General features: G+C 37.6%; 1 protein-coding gene across 1 annotated transcript; it reads right to left on the bottom strand.

Moving 5' to 3' along the window:
- Positions 1-8362: 8362 nt before the first annotated feature.
- NDUFAF4 (NADH:ubiquinone oxidoreductase complex assembly factor 4) lies at positions 8363-14650 on the bottom strand. Its single transcript, XM_011360748.2, has 3 exons — positions 14415-14650; positions 13806-13909; positions 8363-10398 (listed from the first exon to the last, which is right to left on the bottom strand). Exons 1-3 carry the CDS (start codon positions 14548-14550, stop codon positions 10114-10116), a joined length of 525 nt encoding a protein of 174 aa, XP_011359050.1. The 5' UTR covers positions 14551-14650; the 3' UTR covers positions 8363-10113.
- Positions 14651-18374: the final 3724 nt, after the last annotated feature.

The raw sequence follows: 18374 nt of genomic DNA, 5'->3' as shown, positions 1-18374 counted from the left end.
TACCTGTAATTGTTTGGAGGGCGATAGATAGCCTGCCTGATGGGATGACTGTTTTTGTTTTTCTTTTTTTTTTTTAAACAAAAAACAAACAAACAAAAAACATTCTATCACACTTAGCTAGGAAGGAGAGAAGCTCAGAAAATGCCTATTACGATGTCTGGCCACTCAAAGTCGTCTCAGTCAAAACTGTTAGTTATGGGGAAGAAGGGGGCACATTTGTCAGAATCTTAGGTCTCTGTATGAGACTTAACCAATAGGACTCTTTAAATCTGCCTCAAGTAGAAGTCAATTAGCTGAGACTTGAAGAATGGCAAAGGTAAAATATTTACTTGATTGTGTTTTCATTGTACCTGTAAAAATCAGATACATAAGTGATAGAAATAGAGAAATGACCTTGAAAACTATAAATGCTATTAACAAAAAATAGAATAGGAATATTGTATCAACATTGCTATCAGGACATGAACATAAATATATATCAGGAGGTTCAAGTGTTGGTGAAGACTAGCCAGGTGGAAGAAAATAAGCACAAATATCACAGTCCTTTTCTTACTTTTTGAAGATTCTTAGATATATTTATTATACATGGAAAATAAACCAGCATCACAGATATAGGTGACATGACAGCCAAGCCCATTTAATGAAACCAAACTAGAGCCTACTTCCTTCCCCTCAAAGCAAAGCCTTTCACCACACCTTCCTTGCTCAGCCTCCTCTCTCTTACTATCACCAGGACAACCAACCAACATGCCATAATAAACATAATAAGATGTTGTCAAAGGAGAGCTTTTGGTGCCTGTCTCATTTAAGGAGCTGACCTTTCCTCTCTGAGCTCTTGAGATGCTTGAGGTATGAAGGTCTAATTAATCAGCATTTGAAAGCTTCTATCAGCATCCCATCACCAAGGATACTATGAAGAACCATGTATGTGCACCTCAAAGGCCAGCACTGATTCATCAAAGATGAGGCCAACAGCAAGCCTGCAGAGTCACAAGATAAAACATGATATAAGACAGGCTCTGGCAGTACAAGACAGTCTAGGTCCCTTACACCTTTGAAAATAAAAGAACTAAAGGCAGAATCCTTAGTAAGGAGGGGCAGAGGAATGTGGGATAAAAGAATGCAAGACAAACTATAAATCTGGATCTGAGTAATAAGACTGACCAGTTCCATATTCTCTAACTCACCTGTAGGCCTTGATATACATTGTTTCCACTCTCTGTACTAATCTGTACTAAACACCCAGTAACCACTTCCCTGTAAGATTCATTGTGGAATATCACTGCCCTTTGAAATTCATTTTTCTAGGAATCTTTGCTATAGGCAATGGTCATATTTGTACCTAGCCTCAAAGAGTCTTACTAGGCTCTGAGGCTTACTAGTAGACTACAGGTACGGTGATGGTAAAGTAGCCCACCACCACCAGTCAGATCTGGGCTTAGGAGAGGAAGTAGCCCCTCCCTCACTGACTTGCAACATGACAGTTGCAAGTACTTAGTTCTTTAATATTCAGCTTTCTCACTTGTAAATTGGGAATAATAAAAGAAGGTACCATACAAGTAATTGTGAGGATAAAATGGAATAAGAAACATAAAGTACTTGCCACTATACCTAGTAAACAATAAACACTGTAAGTATATGCCATTAAAAACAATATTATTATCACCATTATAAACTCAATGGTTCATATATTTATAGTACGTGCTAAAAAGGAATAAAAAGTTTTATTTTGAAGTTTCCCACAGATTGTTCATTTCATAAAAAATTATCATCATTGGAGTTAGATTGAAATCTCCCAAATTAAGCTAACGAAAGTGGAAATTGCGCTAATGACATTATTTTAAAGGAGTGCAGTTTTTTCCTTCATAAATTCACAGAACAAGCAAAGATGTGTAAACATACACATCTTTCTAAATAAAAGTCCAGTTGGGGAAAGAATAATAATCACTTATTTGTAATTAGCATAAGCTCTTTAAATACATAGCAATATACTAAGTCTTTAAAGTAATTATGGGTTTTAAAAGCAATTTATTCTCCAGAACAAATTAAATGTGTTCCCAATACTTGTCTCAAACTAATAGTTTGCTTAGCAAACGATTATTTACTTTTTTCTTAGAGATTACTTTTATTTAAATGGTCTGCGTCTGTCAAATAATAAAATCCAGATTCATGATGTCTGACTATGTACACTATGTATCATAGGACATAGGCATGGAAGAAAGACCGTGTGAAGACACAGGGAGAAGACAGCTATCTTCAAGCCAAGAAGAGAGACCTCAGAAGAAACAGCCCTGCTGACACCTTGATCTCAGATCTTTAAACTCCAGAACCGTGAGAAAATAAATTTCTGTTGTTTAGGCCACCAAATCTGTGGCTCTTTGTTAGGGCAACCTTAGCGAATCAATACAGTTGGCTCTTCTACGACAGCTATATAATCAAAGAATTTTTTTAAATTGAAGATTCTAATGTATATAAATAAAAATACTAGGTGTAAAAAAGACATTAAGTATCTAAATAAAATTAAATATAAGGATCTGAGACTGCCAGGTCATACCTTCTCCATAAACATTAAACAGATCTCTTAGGATAGTACACTCTGCACAAAAGCCCCATAGTGAGTGTCACTGTGAGAGTCTGCCTATACTGCACCAGCACAGCAGTGCGCTGCAAAGAGAAAATAGAAATGGAAACGATTATCTATCAGCGTAAGAAAATCAAAACCACACAAAGGCGAGTACTTTTAATAGCCTCTCAAGAAAAGTATGTTCACAGGGAATGGAAGACCTCCTGCATGCAGTCACCAAATGCACCATCCATATAAAGGGAGTGAGCTCTGTGGAACCTTGATGCTTTGATAAACTGTTTTTATATGATTCCCCCCCTCCAACCTTAAATGGCAGCTTTAGTCCCTTGGGACAATAGCATTAATTAAGGCAAATAAACCCATCTCAGGAGGGCTCTCATCTATCCCTCTTTTGAATTTCCATTTCATTGTGTTTATACTTTTAGGGCACTTAAATTCCACCCTGTAGTGGGGTAATTTGTACACTTCTCTTATCTCAACAGGAAGCGAGGATTATTCCTTATCATAACTCTTACTTCTGGACCTAGCTCAGAGACTTGTACTCAGTTAATACTCAGTAATATTCATTAAACAGATTCAAACTAAATTGCCATTCAATAAAGCACCAAACTGTTAGTTTGCATTTTAGGTCATAGGTAAATACATACCTTAGTTAGGAAGGCCAGCAGTCACATTGAGAAAGTCACGAGATTAAGTTTGGAGAGATTAAGCAGGCATGGAACTTGGATATTTATTATCCTAGGAGTGATGAGATGAATTTAAACAGGGGAGCAACAGTTTCAGATTTGCATTTTTTTTTTTTTACAAAAATTAGTCTGGGTGCCAGTTGAAAAATAAATTATAGAGAATCATGACTGAATCCAGACACTGAAAGTAGGAAGAATTAGAGATCAGAGGTGTCTGAGTTTTGCAGTCCTTGTAATTGAAAGACTAGTGGGATCACTGTCAAACCAACCAAAGTACAACCAGGCAAGGTATGAAGGTAAACATGGCAACTTTGATTAAAGAAAAATGTTTTTATAGAGATATTGTTATATTAAGGTATGCAAAATGCTTTATTTTGAAATGACCAGCTGATGTACTTATACATACATGTATACTAATGCAATGTCTACCCAGATCAAGACAGAGAACACTTCTATTATCTTATGCCTCAGCCTAATCAGCAACATGTTAACTAGGGCAAAAATATTAGTTTTACAGAGAAAATATGGGATGCCACCTTAACCGAGCCACCAAAGATAACATCATCAAAATGAGACAATGGTATCATACATTTCCTGATATAATAAATTGCAAAGAGCAAAGATGGCAACAAATTCTTTGACACTTTTCCCATAAGGAGGTGTGGCTTACGTCCTCTGCGCTTGAATCAAGGCAAGCTCTGTGACTGCGCTAACAAACAGAATAAAGAAGTGCTGCTGAGAATTTCTGACAGTTCTCCCTTATTTGTCCTGAAACATATGCTTTTGAAATCCAATCAGTCATCATGCTACGAATATCTCATGTCATATGGAAAGCTTGCCTACAGATGCTCTGATCTAGTCTTAGCTAATTCTCAAACAACCAGCATTGACTTCCTACCTTAGGAGTGGGCCCACTTGGACTTCTAGCCCAGTTAAGCCTTCAGAAGACAACCACCTCAGTTGCAACTACAGGAGAGAAGCCCAAAGAAAACCACCCAGTGGAGCTCCAACAGTCTAAAGCTATGAGAGATAATAATGAATTGTTAAGTTGCTAGGTTTTGAGATGGTTTTTATGGAGCAAAAGATAACTGAAACAGCAACTAACATTGTACAACTATGAGCTCCATGAGACTTTGTTATCTTCCTTGCTGTATCCCAGCTTCTAGAATGGTGCCTGGCACACAGTAAATATTTGTGGTGGATGGATGGATGGATGGATGACAGAAAGGCAATATTATCAATTTGAGGAAATTATTTGAAAAGCCACTTCTTTTAAAAACTATTAAGCAAAGTTAAAATGTTTGCCTTCTTATTGCTTAATAAATTCCTCCAGCAAGCAAAGAAAGTTGTTAAAAATCGTCTTATATCTACATTCAAAAGTGGGTCACATATTTGACCTACCTAAAAGTGGGTCTTTTAAAAAATAGAATGTGGCAACCTAAATATTTAAAGACTTTGTTAAAGATATCTTTTGAAGCTTTAGAATCTCTTAAATCTAGTCTTTTTAAAATCCTTTATCTTAACCCTTGCTATTATTCTTCCAGAAGTACCAGGACCAGCAACATTTGCTTTGGTGACGTAGTATTCCTGGGATGCTTGTTAAGGCAAAAAATATTTTCTTTCCTCCCTCCCACTCTTTTTCTCTGTCTCTGTCTCTGTCTCTATCTCTGTCTCTGTCTCTCTCTCCCCTTCTTCCCATCTACAAGACAAATTTTATGTAGCTTTCCAATTTCCAAGCTCCTTATCTGAACCAATACTATCAGTTGTGGACCAGCACCAGGGGCAATTAGACAGACAGAGAAATTATTGAATAATAAATGGATAATGGCCTACGGAGCAATAAATTGAGTTAATAAAAGACTTGCACACTGTATGCAAGGGTTTCCCTACAGTAATAGTAATCTAAACAATAAATAGGAGCCTAGTTGTATTGCTTCTTATTTAGGTAATTAAAAAGCAGCATATTTTTATGTACTCACCAACCCACATAAAGATATGTAAAATCATATTGTATATATTTTTAAAAAGTAAACTAAAAGAAAAATAAATTTTAAATGTTACACAAAAACATACTGTTTTGTAACCAGCATCATTAAAAAATGAAATTATAGATAATTCTAAAATAAAAGTAATCTTCATTATACGGTTCAGTTAAATTGATTTATGTGTACCTTGAAATGAAAGAAGACGTTTTTTAAAAATCTGGCTATGATATTTCCTGTATATGTGTCACAAAGTATACTAAAATAGCAAAATTGCTCAAAATCATTGTCTCTAAATGGAATTGTTACTACCAAACATATGTATTAAATTTAATCAATAATTATCCTTCTGGGATAAGAAAAAGGCCTAAGGCTTATTTTAGAAATATTGTTTATTTCTTCCTCAGTGGCCCCCTCTATTTCCAGATGTGAATTAGTAATCAATTCTATACATAAATCCTTTCATTTTACTTTCTCTGGAGCTATAAGTAGAGTTCATTGTTAGTCAGTCAGGTGGCATGGTTGTGGCTTTCTTCTTTCAAAATTAGACAGTCCTTCCAAAATTTATATCCTCTCATGCAACCAAGAAATTTTCCTATTCAACACTGTTATCTATTTCCTTTCATCTCAGGGATTACTTCTTAACTCCCAAATACTGGCTTACCCCATTTTGATTAAATTTTTGTCTCCAAATTATTCATCTTTATAAAAACCTACCTGTTGCCTTTTTCCTCATAGGAAGCAAAGAGGAAGCAATTTTAGTGTTAGCTACTATGTACTTCTGTCACGAGCAAGGAAGGTGGCTACCAATGTAACAGCCTTGGACATGTTTGTCTTTCCACAATGCCAAGTTTATTGAGTGAGATCTTCTCAGATAAACCAATCAGGTATCCACACAGGTTAACATGCAACACACAGAGAGGGGAAGGTACAGAGGCCTGTGTGACAGAGCAAAAGAGTAAAAGTCCTCCACGTTCCTTAAACGAGCTCTGGAACAGGTGGCATGGATAGACTCATGATGGTCCCAAGCCAATGGCTCTTGGGGCACCCATCCGTGATGCTGTCGGGTCAGGCTTGGGCATCATCTGTATTCAGCTTATATGGTCCTTACAGGGTGAAATCCTTTTGTTTATTTATGGGCTCCTGCTGCCGTGGCTTATCAACTACAGTCCTGGCTGACATTTCTGTGTTTTGGGGAAGCCCCGTCACACCCTATGAGCAGTCCCATCATGTGACTTATTGTTTGCCAGCTGAAATTACCGCCATGGCTCCCAGTGGAATCCATTTTGTGAAGTCCAAAAAGTCCTCCATTCTTTATGTTCTACACAATTTCACAACATCAAAACATTAAAAATTACAGAACTTCATTTCTGCTAAGAATCCTGTTCTTCAGGTTGGTGAGCCTCTCTTCTACAGTTCTACTCACAAGGGCTCCCAGGATGCAGTTCTGTTGCTGGAGCAGTGACAATGGCAAAGAAAGGCCATGGAATTAGTGGCCCAAATACTCTGACTGTAAAACTTTGGTTTTTATATAGATAGTTAGATCTAAGTATTTCTGATATTTCTTCATTCTTCCTAACAAGTAATTCCATCCTACTATGCCTAAAGCAAAAGAAATGGAGTATCCAGATAAACAAATGAATAGACATTCCTTCTCTCAAACTGTTTAATGGATTATTCTTTGTCAGGATAAGTAAGAGTAGCTATTAAGCAATGAGTGATAGCTATTTAAGATGCATAAAACAATTTTAATCCTTTACACATGCTCATTTCTTATACATTTTTCAGCTTGTACCCAACAAGTTGTCTTTAAGCACAGCCCCAATTCAGGGTGCTTTAAGCCATTTGTTTAATCTCTCCATGTATGGGTACAGAAGCTTCCTCATCACACCACCAATTATCCAGGGCCCCACCCACCTTTTCTTGGTATTTAAGGTCATGGAGTAGATGTGAAGGGGATGTCCATGCACAAGCACTAGTTGAAGCCAAGGCACTCTGGCAGACAAGGGTCATTCCTGAGTAGTTAATGGTAAGATGCTGAATGTGGATGAAGTGGAGCTAAGAAGCTTGTGTCCAGATCCCAGGTGGCCTTCGAGACCTCCATTAATGCCTTTTGGACAAAACATTCCAGTTTATGCCTATTGTCCCTATTATCCTAATTGCTGCCTCTTTTACTTGCAAGTGTTCCAGTTTGGGCAATAAATTATACGGTGACCCTATTTATGGTAGAACTTTGCCCAATCCACTTAGGAAGCTTTCCCTATATCAGGTCTCTGGTTCCCGTTCTCCTTCCTGCCCTATAATTAACCTCTCTCCCTCCTCTCCTGACCCTGCTAACCACAACTCTTCATCTCCAGGAATTTTCTTCCCCTGCCAGAGAGCTTCTCTCCTCCAAAGCCACCCTTCTATCTCCTGCTCCTTCCTTTTCTTCTTCCACAGTAAACTTCAGACCCAGACCATGTTGATATGCAAACTGCACAGGTCTAGTTTGGCCATTTTGGTCCCACACTGGTCATTATTTCTACATTCCCAATCCAGAGCCTAGCAAAGGTGTCTCTCAGACTTACTAAACCCAAATATCATAGCAGATAGGGCCCAGACAGGTATTTTTCCAGAGCTCCACAGGTGATTCTCATGTATAATGGTCACGAGTAGTCCTGGCTTCCTATGTCCCAGGCACCTTGTATTGCCATCTCATGAGAGGAAACAGTGTAGCAGTTAGGACCACAAGGTTTTGAAAATAACCTACTAGCATTTAAATCCAGATTATAACACTTACTAGCTGATCTTTGAAGTTACTTTAGATCTCCATGCTTCAATTTTCTTTGTAAAATATGAGTAATAGTACTTATCCTCATACCTGTGGTAAATTTTAAGCAGGCTAATACATGTAAAACACTTAGATCAATGCCTAGTACAGTTAATTGCTTTTAAGATGTTAGCAATTATTACTTGTTTAGCAGTTGAGGACATTTCTAAGATTACATGGCTAGTGGAGATGCTTGAGATCTATACCCAGATTTTCTGAGTATAACGCCCGACTTTCTGTGACACCACTACTACCCAAGTGTTCTCCTATATATAATAAAAAACAGTAATAGGACAATGAATAATATGGGAAGTACTTTATTCTATCATGTGACACCATATAATAGCCATATTTATAGCTGCCTAACCACAGTGTGGATTTAAATAGGGAAGATGACAAAAATAGCAGTATTATTGATTCAAGTACTGATCTTTATTTGATAAGGTTTTGATGATTTACCAGAGTTTTAAAATGCAATTTTATATTGAGTTCTTGTTTTCTTAAAAAGAACTGTTTTAAACTAAACATAAACTAGGTATAATCACATAACAAAACTGCATTTGAAAACATTAAACATTTCACTTCTCAATTTTTCTCTTCTTAGTATTACAAATACCTCAATTCATCATCATGCTGAATTCTTCGGCACTTTCATACCATTTGCAGAGGACTCCCTAGGAAGCAGTGAATGCCTATCTTCCCTCAGAGACACTGATAACCTGGAATTTTTCTTACTACATCCCCCAGTATTCCTATAATTCATACCTTCTGTTCTTCTGAGATATACTTCTCATTGGCACAGCAGAAAAAAAAACACACTAGGATTTTGAAAACCTAAATTCTGGGCCTAGCTATGTCATAAAACTATACAATAATCTTAAATAGGTCATGAAACTTTCCAAGGCCTATTTCTGTTCTCAACTGCAAAAAAATAAGTCATATTTGTTCAGGCCTTTATTATCCTATTTATCTTCACAGGAACCCTTAGATTTAAGGCAGCATTACACTCATTTATAAAGGAAATTCAATCTCAAAGAGGTTACACAACCCACCCAAGATTCCACAAGTAGTTACATAACAGAGCTAAACTTAATAATCTCGCTGAAGCCCCTAGTACTGATATACATCATGCTTAGTTTGTTAAATAAATGAAGCAGCAATCTCAGGTTCCTTCCAGTGATCACATTTTATGCTTCTACTTGCTATTTTTTTTCAATCAGCATTTAAATTATAAAATATATCTAGTCACCAAATTTCATTTATCATGGTTCTTTGATTTAACAATTCTTTAAATTTTTCTTGTATTTCTATATTAAGTTCAGAAAAGTTATTTTCTTCAGAATGTTCCCACTACCGCCTGCCTCTCTGAAAGCTTTTGAACTTACCTGTCAAAGGAGAGACTGCTACGATTTTATAAATAACTCCTTATTATAATTTAAAAGTTATTTCATATGCAAAACCAACTCAAAACAAATAAGAAGGCCTCATTAGTTCTTATTTCCCAGAGCAAGAGTAAAAATGTATTTTCTGCTGATTTTGTGTCGTCTCCTGTCTGCCTTTACTTGGAACACACTGTTACTGTTATTCAACCTCGCTGTCAAGCCTCCAGTTCCCCAACAAGAAAATGTCACAGTCATAAGAGTCAAGAAAGCTCTTACTTTCACTATTCCATAGGAAGAATAAACCAATCACCTAAATTGAAAGGTGAAACTAAATGTTAAATGCGGGATTCAGGATATTTCCCAAGAGGTCACATAACCAATTTAAAAGCTTGATACAGTGTGCCTGAAATAACGCATTAACTCTTTGTAATACATTTATACATGTTCTATTTAGTCATGCTATTACATAAGAACACATGCCTAAAACAAATTAAAGTTAAAGAAAACAAAATTTACTCTATCAGCAGTCCTGAAAATTCATCAGAGCTCAATAAATAGTATGCTCTCACAAGGAGGAAGCTTTAAACAGTCGGTAATTTATATAATTTAATATGCTAAAAAGGAGAAAATAAACAGGACAAAGAAATGGGGAGTAACTTCAAGATTTCCTTCATTCTGATTGGATTGCTTTCCTGTCTTCAGGAGGGATGATTTTGACTTCAAAAGTAACAAAATATCTGAGAACGGAATTTACATCTTTCTGTTCTAGATGGTATTCTTCTGCTATTTTCTCAGCAGTCCATGTTTCTGGATAAAGTTTATGATTGTTGAGAAGTGTCAATGCCTCTACAATGGAAATTTTGCCTTTGGGAATGTTCTCAATATTCATACCAAAGTGATTGCCTTTTGGCAATCTGAACTCCTTTGGCTGTTGCCGTGTTCCAGCATCTTTTACCTAGTATCAGAAGACAAAAACAAAAAAGCTTTCAAGATGAGAGAGACAACTACATTCATGCTTCTCAAATTTCCACTATTCAAACAAACACTATAAATGCTTCTCTAAACTACATTTTCTCATTATAATGAGCCATAGTTCAATGGCACTTTTGCCACAGAGCCATTTCATAGCTATAACTAAATCACCATGAAGAAATTCAGGAAGTTCTAGAAAATAATACTCAAATGTATATCATCTATTCACCACATTATTTCATGTATATTAAAAGAACGATGAATTGATTAGATTATATTAAAGCTGCTTTAGAAGGGCAGGACTCTGATGCTATCCTAATAGATTACTTGACAAACTCCATTCTGTTTCCTAGTTTTGTATTTCATATTCAATGCCTCCGAATACTTTGAATGGATTTAAATATTGCTAGAGATCTTGCCTCTTCAGAGAAAATAACTAATGCTTCTAAAACTCCAAAATATACCAATAAAACAATTTATGCACACCCATGTTTCCATCTGACTGTCCCATCCAAGCTTATTCCTAGCATTTGTGGTCTGTATCTCATTCCTGTTACCTAGTTACACCAATCATTTATTCCCTTTTCCTTTTCCTTTCAACTGCGTCCTGCCTACTGCTGCTGTTTGGTCAAAATATATAAATGCCATATATATAAATATATATAATACTACCTTTTAGAAAAACATATAAATACTACTTTTTAAAAACATACACCAAACCCAAAACCAATACTTTCCTTATGAACAGTTTCTTTGTTTCCAATTAAGTTTTAAAAGGTAATGATTTTTTGTGATATCTAATATAGAGGATTAGATCTTAACCCAGAGGACACTTTTTAGGCTTTATTTGAACTCATTATAGCATCTGATGCTGCTGACCATGCCGACATAACCTTAATTATCTTTCCCCATAGTTGCCATGCCACCCTCCTCTGGTTTTCCCCTGTCTCTCCAGTGGTTCCTTCTTTTCTTTGTGGACTCCTTCCCTTCAGGTGCCCCTTAAATATTCATGTATCCCAAGTTCTGGCCCAGGCCCTCTCTTCATCTTATATATTCCCCCTAAGTAATCCCACATACCACAGGAACTTCCATTACAACTTATACTTAATTACTTTGAATCTGTTCTCAAACCTAGACCTGTTTCTTGATGTACAGACCCAAATTCTCAAATGTCTAATAGGCATTTCTATTTGGGTAATCTACGAGCACCTCAAAATCAACATGTTGAAAACTGAACTTATCCCTTTCCTCTAAAAACACAATTCTATCCCATATTCTCTATCTTAGTGACTAATACAACCCACCTCCTATATCTCATTCCAAAACTCACAGCTTCTCTTATGACATGTTATACCTGTCGTCTCCCTCTCCTTCACTCATTACATCCAATCAATGACCAAATCCTGTTGATACTGCCCTCTTAGTCTCTCTTGCAACCATTTACTTCTCTCCACGTCACTCACTAAATCACCTTAGTCCAAACCAATGCCTCTTGCAGGAACTACCTCAAAAGCCTCTTACCCGATCTCTACCTGGATAAAATGCATTTTGTTCTTGCACAGTCCAATCTCAAAACTGCCCCTATTATGAAACAAATCTGACAGCACTCTTCCACATGAAACTCTTCAATGACTCCCCACTGTCATAGGTGAAAGCCCAAATTCCTTAGCATGACAAATAAAAATCTTCATGATCACCGCATCCCAGTTCATTTCTCCCAGATTCATCCCTCACACTTTCCCCTAAAAGTGCTGAACTCCAACCATTCTCCCAAGGTATAACATATGCTCCTACCTTTATATTGTAACTCTGGTTGAAACACTCTTCCCAACTTCTTCACTTTCCAAAACTCAAAACTCCTCTTATCTCCTTCTACTCCATACACATTTTTATTAAGATTTCCCTTCTGATTAATATTAAATGCTGAAATTTATATTATTATATACTGAAAAAACATCTGATAAAATTCAACATCCTCTCTTGATTAAAAAATAAAACTTCTAGCAAACTGAAAATAGAAAAAAAGTCCCAAATGTGATAAAAATATTTTTAAATCAGAAACCATATCATTTTATTACAATTAATGCTGAAACTTTAGAAGCATCCTATGCAGGGAAAGAACAAGATAGAAAACAACTTTCGCTGCTTTGCTAATGCTACAGACAACACAGTAAGAATTAGGTATAAATACTAGAAAGAAAGAGAAAATTGTAATTTTATGCTGATAAGAATATCTTTAGAAAAATAAAGAGAATCAACTGAAAAACTAATAGAAATAATCATCCAGCAATGTAAGCAGCTGCAATACAAAAATTACCCACTTTCTGACATATTAGCAATTAAGTTAAAAAACTTAGTGTAAAAAAAGATCCTATAGTAACCACCTTCCCTCTGTCCCTCAAAAAATAACCCAAAGATGTTAATTCTTCTCAAATTAATCTATAAATTCCAATTCAATTACACTCAAAATCCCAATAGGACTTATGAAAGAACCTGACAATTTGACTCAAGTTCATCTGTGAAAAAATATGTGGAAAAAAAAAAAAGAGCCAGGAAACTTTTGAAAAGAGAGAAGGTCGTAACAGATATCAATACACATTACAAAGCTCTAGTAACTAAAATTGTATAATTCTAGTGTAGAAATTTTAAAAAAATAGAAATGATAAATCCATAAACAGAAACCATCCCTGAGCCTCCAATCTCAAAAAATCCCCCTGACATACTCGCAGTACCTATATTTCTCTTTCATAGACAATTATCAGTTATTCTGTATTTATGGTTGCTCATCTGTTTAACGCAATACTATAAGTACTGTGAGAACAAGCACTAGGTATGTTTTGTTCGATCACCTTATACAAAGCCCTTGTGCCTGGCATTTATAGATGGATTTATATACAGGTTCCCATTCCCAATGTATTGTGACCTCCCTACTTTTACATATCTTATGTGAATATATCCTCCAAAAAACAAAAACAAACAGCACTAACACAATACTGAAGGAATCCCTGAAATTAGAACATACCTCAGTACTCTAAAAGGTGAGAAAATAACATTAAAGCTCTCCTTTGATAATTCAAATGAAAACCATTGGAAGTACCTTACCAAATCCTACAAATTCTGAAATAATATCAAATAATTAACAGATGCATTCAATCAATACTTTCACAAGTCTTTCAGAGTTTTGGTAAATATCCAAGGAACCATGTTTCTTGCTTAGACCACTGTGCTTATTTAAATTTTGCCAATGCACTACATTCTGGTCACAACTTCACTGGCATTTTTACATTTGCAGAGAACCTCCCTTTCACCATTTGCCACACTTTTTTTGACCATTTTCCTGGAGCCCCAAAATATTAAATTAATTATTTACTTAATTATAGCATACATTACCTGCATAGAAGACACCGGATCTTTGGAATCAACATACACATCTTTCAGTAATGACAGCAGTTTGTCATCTTTTCTAGCAATTTCTCCCTTAATATCTGGACGGGCTACAGAAAGAAATAGAATGTCACAATATCAAAACCAAAGAAATTCCCTCTAAGGTCCTAAACAATACACGACAGTCACTTTTAATTTCTTGTTAAGAAACAATCACTTGGCCAGCACGGAAAATATTTTAAAGTAAATCAAAATGCTAGGTCAGGCTCGGTGTCCATCGTTCTGTGAAAACACCTAGGGAAAACTTCAGCTGCACATGATTCCTTCTGATTTTGATTCTCTGTATCAAGTGGGTAAGTGTTAAAGACAAAAAGCCGGCGAGGGCCGGGTCAGTGGAGTCGCAGGTCGTCATCTCCGGCAGCCGACTCCGTAGCGGGCACAAGGGGGAGGGGAGGGGGTGGCTCAATGTCACCGGCCTCGTGGCTCCACCTTCCCGCGCTCGGCTGACCTGAGCAACTGAGGCCGACACGGGACACCCCGGCCACTGGACCAAAGTCCACCAGCGCGGAACTGCCCAGCCGGCAGCGGGAGCCCGGGCGCCCTCGCACCACTTACAGTTCATCTGCTCTCGCAGGAGGCTCTTGGTAGACGGGTGCCTCGGAGCGGCAGAGGGCTTCATCTTGCTGATTTCCCGTTCCGCCCGGTTCTCTAGGTTGAAGTTCCTGATCGCGCGAGTCACCGAGGCCCCCATCTCTTCACAACATGATTCCCTCAGGTTAACAACGCACGCGGGGGAACGCCGACGCAGGGAACCTCCGGAACGAACCGAGCATGCGCACGTGTGGGGTCGACCCGGTCGCGCTCCGGAAAACCGGCACTAAATGCGCGCAGTTTGCCCCCTAGCGGCTGGGAGGGCACAAGCCGCGTCTCCGCAGCGAGTGTATCATCAAAGGGAGCGCCCCACTCCGTGACCCGCGTCTTGCTCTCACCTGCCGCTGCTTCCGGCAGGAGGGGCGGAGGTTAGGGCTGAAACTCAAGTTTGTTCTCACCAGTGGAGACTCCTGGAGTGACCCAGGCAACTTTAAGACAGGACTTGTAGACTCAGAATTAACTTTTCTAGAGTAAGGCGCAGCATTGGTTCAAGCCTCCCACGTGATTCCAAAGTTTCAGGCCGGGTAGGGAAAGCCGTAAGGAAATTAATTGACCGTGACCTTAAAGTATTTTTACAGGTCCATGCAGCGAAAGAGGAAGCCAATAAAAATGGAACTAATTGCAGCAGGATAAAGGAAGATTCGCAAATTGCACTTCTCTGCTTTCGTGAAAGGAACATAATGAAAGTGTATTCATTTTCGATGAATTTTGGTTCTCTGTGACTCTTATTTAAATGTTCCTTATTTTCCTGTCACCTTGCTTGTTACATTTCTGAGGTCTTGTGTTTTTTTTCTTGATTTTTTTTACATCCTGCTGTCATAACTTATTTAACTTAATTTTATCGACTTAAGTTATACTGCCCTTTCCTTTTTATTTTTGATACTAATTTGTGTTATTTACTCTTATTATTATTAAGTGTTCAGTCACCATGTCTTTCCCGTTTTTCCTGCCTTCCTCATTCTTTTTAAGCCAGGGAGACCTCCGTATAACTTAATGAAAGGAACAGCCAATAAGACATTAGAAAAAAATTATTGTTACATATTCCCTACACACACACACTCATTTCTGAATGGATTACTGTGTTGATTTTTTAAAGATTCTTTAGTTATAGTGCCATTAATCCACAAAAAAGAACCTGCCAGGAAGTAGCAGGGTTTCCAAAGTAACAATATTTTTCACAGACTGTGGCTGCAAGATCTGTTTTTAGTGTTCCCAGATCTGCTTAGCAAAATGAACTTGCTTATTTGTTTTTAATCAGTTAAAAGCAAGACAAGAATCCATGTAAAGATAATCGAATTGAAGTAATAAAAAAAAAAGAATCGAAGTAAGGAAAGAGCAGTTTTATTTAAAGAAAAATAATGAAATTATTAAATATACTTAATCATAGTAAAAGTACTACAAGGAATGTAGCTTCTACCATTATTATGAAACATTTTTACTGGGATTGGTATTTGGATTTTATAGAGGCTAAAACCAGTTGAGAAGTTATCCTGAAGGTGGCAGGCTACCCCAACATTTCCATCTTTGAGACAGGGATGCTCCTAACTTGGTGCTTTTTAGCCCAGGTTTTCATATTTCCACGGGTGTCAAGAAAATTTTATCTGCCTCGTTATGACCATGACCTTCAAAAACTATGGTAGCAATTCCACTCACTGCCTGTTAAAATATTTTGAAAGTGAAAAACTAATTTTCATAGAAATGCCACCACACTTCTGACAGCATGAAAAAGTAATGTTAGAGGTTACAGGAAGTGTTAGGTTGCTGTGGGGATTACTGCATAAAAGAATTCCTTGAATTCCCACATTTAGGTAGTGTTTGGATTCAACATTTATGGAACATTCAACTTGTGCCAGCTGCTTTGCCTGGTCCTGGCCTGGTGCTGCTCAAGCCTGCAAAGAACTGAACAGAAGGCAGATGTACACCACCAGAAATGCACAATTGGCTGTCATCCTTTGGGAATCATCATGGAACTAAAACCTGAACCGCAAATGCATAATTTCAGCTCTTCTTGTCAAAACATGTAAATTAACAGGAAGTCTGAATTTAGAACTCCCTCTGGGCTTATGTTAAGTGTTGAAGTCAGGTCCCCAAGGAAAGGATAACTAGGATGCTTCTTAGAATTAAGCATCTCTCTGAGCAGAGTGTTATGATGGGTATATATTGCCGAATATCTTAAGATACAAATAAAATAAATCCAGGGGCTGGCCAGCACACTAGAATGTAAATTCTAGGAGAAAAGGAATTTTCGTCTGTTTTGTTCACTGCTGTATCCGGCACATTGAACAGTGCCTGATACCCAATAAGAACTAAACAAATGTCACGTAAATATCAAATGAGCCCAAAGACAAGCAGAGCCCCTGAGCTGGAGTCCAGACCTTAGGCAGGTCCTCTCTGCCTGAACACTAGCCCCTCTGCCAAGAGTGAATCTTTGTGACAGACACTCATTCTGTTGAACATACTTTCCTCATTTTAAAATTGGCACGATGGTAGTAATTATCTAATGGGTTTCACACAGTTTAAAATATAAAGTGTCTACTACAGTACCTAGCTTAGAATATGATATTCAGTATTTGCATTGCTTTTCATTGTCCAGAGGAGCAGAGAGAAGTTTATGGCGGGGGGGGGGGGGGGGGGGGGGGGGGGGGGGGGGGGGGCGTGGAGAGGGAGATATTGTGACATCCTGGTCTCTAGGTAAATGAAAGGAATAAAATAACTAAATATCTAAAAGTAAAATAAGACTAAATTAAAAAATAAGTATTCTAAATTTAATTTTTATTTGCTAATTTGTGTGTTCTCCACACGTGGTGGCATTGGGGGGCTCATTAAGGTCGGAATTGGGTAGATATTATAGCTCAAGGGCACAAAATGCCACCTGCCTTTGTATAGCAGTGGCAACAGAAATAGTCCCTAGCCGGTCCCCTGTTTGCTTCCCTCCTCCCTCATCATCAGTCTTTCTCTATCTGCCTAGACTTTCACCTTGACATACTCCTTCCTTTGAACACATTTCAAGAGCAGTTTATATTCTCCAAAGAATTGCCCTTACTAAATCCACGTGACTGGTGACTCAAGGAGTCCAGGACAGCCCCGGAGATTTCACTGCCCAAACCCCAACTGTTAGTGGGCAGAGAAGCAGATCTGGGAGGAATGACTCACCCTGACAGAACCTCTCCAGGGGCAGGACTCCAGCTCAGGAGACAGGGGATTAGGGAAAGCCTAACAGGTCATTTACAAAGTTCCCAAGCTTGACCAGTTCCATAGTGATGCATAGTGATGCAGTGTTGTAGGTTTGTGAAATCTTGAATATCTGGGAGGAAAACCCAAAGCCCCACACGGAAACAAACTAGGCTTTGAACGGATCCACTAATTACATTGAGAAACACTGGGTCTCATAGATAAGAATTATCAACAAGCAATTATACCCAGATGCCCGCTCTGTGGCTACTGCACTCATGACTTTTGTCATTGTATGAGTTTCCAATTAGTGCTAACAAATTACCACCAAGTAGTGCCTTAAAACAGAACAAATTTATTCTGTTACAGTTCTGTAGGTTAAAAGTCCAAACTGGGTCTTAGGAGGCTAAAATTAAAGTGTTAGCAGAGTTGTCTTCTTCCCAGAATCTCTAGGAGAAAATTCTTTGTTTTCTTTATTTTTGTTTTTTGATTTTTGTTTTTCTTTGTTTGTTTGTTTGTTTGTCTTTGACTTCTAGAGACCTACAGCATTTCTTGGCAGCCAGTAATTGCATAATTTTATTGTCATCTCTTTCTCTGACTGACTTTTCTATCTCCCTCTTTCCCTTATAACACTCTTGTGATTACATTGCAAAGTACCTTTTGCAAATTTTGTGAATTAAGTGGGGAACATTTGGTGTGTGGGGTAGGGCATCATCTTCAGAATATTCTTATCTACCACTTTAGCTATGATAT

The sequence above is a fragment of the Pteropus vampyrus genome, unplaced genomic scaffold, assembly GCF_000151845.1.
Source record: "Pteropus vampyrus isolate Shadow unplaced genomic scaffold, Pvam_2.0 Scaffold58, whole genome shotgun sequence".
In the NCBI taxonomy this organism is placed as follows: domain Eukaryota; kingdom Metazoa; phylum Chordata; class Mammalia; order Chiroptera; family Pteropodidae; genus Pteropus; species Pteropus vampyrus.
This window is presented reverse-complemented; position numbering and strand designations above follow the sequence as displayed.